Source organism: Anomaloglossus baeobatrachus, chromosome 1 (assembly GCF_048569485.1).
Source record: "Anomaloglossus baeobatrachus isolate aAnoBae1 chromosome 1, aAnoBae1.hap1, whole genome shotgun sequence".
NCBI classification, from domain to species: Eukaryota; Metazoa; Chordata; class Amphibia; order Anura; family Aromobatidae; genus Anomaloglossus; species Anomaloglossus baeobatrachus.
Genome location: NC_134353.1, coordinates 928,403,229 through 928,409,228, shown reverse-complemented (window position 1 = coordinate 928,409,228; position 6,000 = coordinate 928,403,229). Strand labels below are relative to the sequence as shown.

The 6,000-nt window shown below is 41.6% G+C and overlaps 1 protein-coding gene across 1 annotated transcript in view; it reads left to right on the top strand.

Moving 5' to 3' along the window:
- The window catches only part of TCF4 (transcription factor 4), a 633,301-nt gene that overhangs the window by 581,429 nt on the left and 45,872 nt on the right, over positions 1-6,000 (top strand). Inside the window, exons 12-13 of the mRNA XM_075329425.1 lie at positions 1,382-1,458; positions 5,326-5,529. Of these exons, the coding sequence (XP_075185540.1) occupies positions 1,382-1,458; positions 5,326-5,529 (281 nt within the window). The remainder of the gene's footprint in view (positions 1-1,381; positions 1,459-5,325; positions 5,530-6,000) is intronic.

The following is a 6,000-nucleotide window of genomic DNA, read 5'->3' as shown; positions in this document are numbered from 1 at the left end:
GGTGGGGTGGCAGTTCCGGCAGTGTTGAGACAGCAGCTCCGGCGTGGTGGTGAGGCGGTGGGGTCAATGGAGACCATAGGTGTTTCTGAACAGATGAGTTTTCAAGTTCCGTTTGAAGCTTGCAAGTGTAGCAGATAGTCTAGATAGTCTGACGTGTTGAGGCAGCGAATTCCAGAAGACAGGGAATACTTAGGAGAAGTCTTGGAGGCGGTTGGGTGAGGAGCGAATAAGTGTGGAGGAGAGTAGGAGACCTTGGGAGGACCGGAGATTACGTGTTGGAGTGTATCGGGAAATTAGTTCGGAGATATACAGAGGAGACAGATTATGGATGGCTTTGTAGGTCAGTGTTAGTAGTTTTAATTGGATACGGTAGAGAATTGGGAGCCAATGGAGGAATTTGCAGAGGGTAGAAGTGGCTGCAAGTGAGGAGTAAGGTGGATCATTTGGGCAGCAGAGATAACGATGGACTGGAGAGGTGCGAGATTGTTAGCAGTGAGGCCACAGAGGAGGATGTTGCAGTAGTCGAGGCGGGAGATTATGAGGGCATGTACTAGCATTTTTGTAGATTGAGAATTGAGGAAAGGATGGATTCTGGAAATAATTTTTATTTGAAGACAGCAGGAGGTGGTGAGGGATTTGAAAAAATAGAAAAACTCTGCCCACCGGCCCTCGGAACTGATCTGCTTATGGCTGACTGCATGTGGGCAGAGATCCACTGCAAATCAGTGACTTCCATTGGGGTTCAGGCCAAGTCCGAACTTGTGGAGGTACAGTTTGGCACAATGCGCAAAACCGGACTTCCACGAGTTCGCTCAACTCTCTTTAGGAAATCTTACTTTTTTCCCAGGAACCTACCACACATTCCTAGAATTTGAAAACCAAAAAAACCCCAAAAATACTCAAAGAAATCCTACAAAAATGGCCAACATTTTTGCACTTTCCGACGTTGGTTGCTGTAACAATGTAGAGCCGTCAGGTTGATAAATGCTTCCATTTTTTGGGGGGGGAACTTTAGGACAGATTGTATACTCTGAAACAGGGACTTGGAAAGCTGAAATCCCTCGCCGCGGACGTTTTTTTTTAGGATATTGAGTTGTTTTCTTGTGTTGGAGTCTCTCTTAGGTATTACCTGCCGAGTCAATAAAATCCTCTGATAGAAAGCAGCCTGGAGGAACACGCTGGACTACATCTCTGCTTTGCTATAAAAAAAATACTTTTTTTTTTTTCCCTTAAGTATGTTTTTGGAAAGTCTCCATATGTCTGGTCTGTGCGGAGAAATTTGCATATATACCAAATAACTGCAAAAGTTTTAACTAAGAGGATGCTTATGCGACTGTGTAGATAATTACTCTTCTTGTTTTTTCTTGTTTCTTTTAATTAGCAGGCACAGCTGTTTGGTCAAGAAATGGCGGACAGACTTCCTCCTCTCCAAACTACGAAGGTCCCTTACACTCTCTAGTAAGCCTCTCTCTTTTTTAAAGTGATAGCGTGCTATTTCTTGGTTTACGATTGGTCAAATGTAGGAGGCACAAGGATCACAATGGGTATATTTGGAGCTCAAAAGATTATTGTTGCTCAAACTTGCTTCCCAATTACCAAAAATGTCACCAAGGTGATATCTGATTGGCTGTACAAATTGGCCACCTTACCCCCCCCCCCCCCGGGCCCCTGTGCGTCTGCACAGGCTTCACCAATGATATGTCCAACCCTGTTTATAGCGGGCTTTACACGCTACAATATATCTTACGATGTGTCGGCGGCGTCACGTCGTAAGTGACGCACATCCGGCATCGTAAGTAATATTGTAGCGTGTAAAACCTACGTGTGATTGCGATTGAACGAAAAACCGTTCATCGCATGCACGTCGTTCAAAACCTAAAAATTGTACATCGGTTTGTTCAATGTTCCCGAGGTAGCTCACATCGCAGTGTGTGACACCCCGGGAATGATGAACTCAGCTTACCTACGTCCCGCGGCTCCCGCCGACAATGCGGAAGGAAGGAGGTGGGCGGGATGTTTACGTCCCGCTCATCACCGCCCTTCCGCTTCTATTGGCCGGCTGCCGCGTGACGTCGCTGTGACTCCGAACGTCCCTCCCACTCCAGGAAGTGGATGTTCGCTGCCCACATCGAGATCGTATGGAAGGGTAAGTACGTGTGACAGGAATTAATCGTTTGTGCGACACGGTCAACAAATTGAACGTGCCGCACCTACGATGGGGGCGGGTCACATCGCATACGATATCGTATGTGATATCGTAAGGTGTAAAGCAGGCTTATGGGTCAGACAAAATTTGGGGGAATAATAAAAACCAGTGAGATGCCACAAACACTGCTAAATAATGGTGTGACCTATTAATTCCGGGCATTGATGATGGGCCCCAAACTACCGAACAACCACTTCAGAATTAAGCTTGTTTGACATGTCATGAATGAGTGTGGTTAATAGAGAAATTTAAAGTGTTTTTACCAAAATTGGGTCAAAAATTAGTTTATGTATTATTGAGTTATATCTATACTGATTTCTAGACAATTAGGAGGAGAAGTTAGCTACTTCCTCTTTCACGGAAATAACCATGAAATATGGTGTGCTAGAGTAGAATAGTAAGACAAAAAGTCTACGAAGAATTGAGAAGGGAGACAGAACTACTGGATGACATGGTGATACAGAAATCTATACTAATTTATATATTTTCTAAGCCAAATAGGAGGAGAAGTTAGCTACTTTTCTTTTTCACTGACATCACAATGAAATATAGTAGACAAAACGTTGAGAAGAAAAAGTGAGAATGGTGCAGATCTACTGCATGACTTGGTGATTTCTGTTGTAAACTAAATAGGAGAGGATGTTAGCTACTTCCTCTTTCACTGACTTAGCCATGAAATATGATGAGCAGGCGTGAGATAGGAAGACAAAATGAAGTATAGGAAGAATTGAGAAAGGAGACATAACCACTGGATGACATGGTGATACAGAAAGCTATACTAATTTATTTTCTAAGCCAAATAGGAGAAGTTAGCTACTTTGTTCTTTCACTAACATCACAATGAAATATGGTAGACAGTTGAGAAGAAGAATTGAGAATGGAGGAAGATCTACTAGATGACTTGATAATTTCTATTGTAAACCAAATAGGAGAAGAAGTTAGCTACTTCCTCTTTCACTCATCATTAAATATTACTTTCTAACTTAATCATATCGCATTGAGTGGCATACAAAGACAAATGGTCTAGGAAAAAGTTAAGAAAAGAGGCAAAACTACTGGATGATTTTTTTGACGCAGGAAACTATATGCCTTTCCTTTGTAAACCAGATAGGAGAAGTTAGCTATTTTTGCTTCCTATACATATGTAATATCTGACTACCCCTGGATTATTTTATCTATTGCCATCCATAGTTATAGGGGGTGCAGAGATAGCAATTGCATGCAGTTACTAACTTGGATTGAAACCAAATGGTCCTAGATAACTTCAGCATCACTAGTGTAAAGAACCTGTTTCTTAGGGTCGACCATACAATTAAGGAATCAGTTTACATATATATGTATTGACTGCCTTACAATGCATTATGAGACTGTAGCTATATTGAGTTCTATTGCGATGCAATGAGGGGAAGTTAGCTACTTCCTCTTTCACTGATATCATCATGAAATATCACTTTCACTTTACAGTGAGTGCGATAGGAAGACAAACGGTCTAGGAAGAGTTGAGATAGCTGTTGCACCCAGTCTCTTAGAGGCCAAAACAAAACATTCCCAGATTCAGACCAACAAACAAATGATTAGTTTGTTGAATATCTATGCCTTTATTGCTTTACCATGCATTAAGAGACAATAATAATACTGATTTCTATTGTGATGCAAATATGAGGGGAAGTTAGCTACTTCCTACTTCATTGATATTACTTTTAAATGTTACTTTCTATCTTTTACACGTCCCAATGAGCGGGATAGGAAGACAAAGAGACTAGGAAGAATTGAAAGGGAGGAAGAACCACTTGATAACTTGGTGACGCAGAAAGCTATTCTAATTAGTATTCTAAACCAAATAGGAGAAGTTAGCTACTTTTGCTTTCACTAATGCCACAGCTACTTCCTATACAGAAATAACATATGATGACACCCAGATTTTTCTTATCAAAAGCCATTCATAGCTATAAGCAGTAAAGAGATAGCAGAAATACCAAGCCCCTGAGAGGAGCCGAAACAAATGATACCAGCTAAGAAACATCAGTATTGTCAATATCGTGTTTCTCAGATTGGCCAAAACAATGAAGGAGTCAGCTTGTATATCTACTGTCTTGACTGCCTTTCAATGGATTATGAGACTGTAGCTACATTGATGTCTTTTGTAAGCCAAATAGGAGAAGAAGTTAGCTACTTCCTCTTTCATTGCTGTTTCCTATACCTATAGAATATCAGTTGCCTCGCCATTTGTTTTTTCTCACGCTTTCCATAGCTTTAGGGGGTGCTGAAAAGGCAATTGAATTCAGTCCCTGACAGTGACCAAAACCAATGGTCCCAGCTAGCAGTCTTTATTGTCAGGAACTTATTTCTCAGGTTGGGCAAATCAGTGAAGGAATCAGTTTGTGTATCTGTCTTTTGACTGCCTTATCATGAATTATTAAACTGTAGATACCCTGATTTTCTTTTGTATGACAAGTAGGGGGAGAAGTTAGCTACTTCCTCTTTGACTAATGTCCTTATTAAATATTAGTTTCATACATGACGGTGAGCTGGCTCCAAACCAAATGGTCTTGGAGTAGTTAAAACGGAAGACAGGGCTACTGGATGACACAAAAAATTGCCACACGAAAGCGAACATGGTGGACCAAGGGTAGCCATGAGACAGCTAGGCTTCCTATATCTAAACAGTATCTGATGACTCTCAGCCTTTTTTTGTTTAGTGCCTTCCACAGCTATAAGGGTGCTGAGATAAAGCTACACCGTGGCTCTGGTGCTTAACAAAATGGTCCCAGGTGACAGACAGTTTAGATTTGTCACGGACCCTGGTCTGAAGATGGACAATGTTGGGTTGGACTCTTGGGTTAGCTACTTCCGCTTTCACGAACATCACCACCAGATATCACTTACTAGCATTCAAGAGAGGAAGAAAAGGGGTGTTTCAACGAATCTGAATGCCAGGAAGATGTAAGAAATTATAGATCTTTCGGTTCGGACGTGACCAAATAATGACTAATATGTCTGACCATTGCAAAATTAGACAGCTACTTCCTACTTGTACACAATTTCTTAATGCCTATATATCCACCTGCTTTATATAGTATCATCCATGTTTACACCAATATGTTCTTTTCCTCCTGCAGCAAAGCCGAATTGAAGACAGATTGGAAAGATTAGATGATGCAATTCATGTATTAAGGAACCATGCAGTGGGGCCTTCAACAGCCATGCCAGGAAGCCACAGCGACATGCATGGATTAATTGGACCATCTCACAATGGAGCTATGGGTGGCATGGGGTCGGGATATGGAACTGGCCTTTTGTCCGCAAACAGACATTCCCTAATGGTAAGCCTGTGAAGCTGTTTATTCTGCACAGACGATCCCTTCCGAGGGTCATCTGATACATTTTGAGGCAGTGGACAATCATAATGGAATATTGGCTGTTTTCATGTTTATGGCTGTTGTCTTATGCGATAATTTCAGGTCAACCCTATATTTTTTTCTGGGCCAGTGCTGCTCTTTTTTTTCCCTTACACTAACATTTACCCTACTGGTCCTAATTTCTGACTGTTCGTACATTTCCACATCCCATTTATGCCTGTCCTATATGATGAGTGTAGTGGCTCATTTGTTGAGCCCTTTCTAGCCGCAGCGGTATTCAACTGTAAAATACAACCAGGCTCTGGTTTCAATAGATGTGATTAGATCTTTGATCCTGGTTGTTTAATACCCTTAGATGTTTTGGTCATAGTGATTGCAGCAACTAAGTAGTTAAACAGAGGGAGGGAGCTCCCTCTTTATTGAATTGCCTCCTCT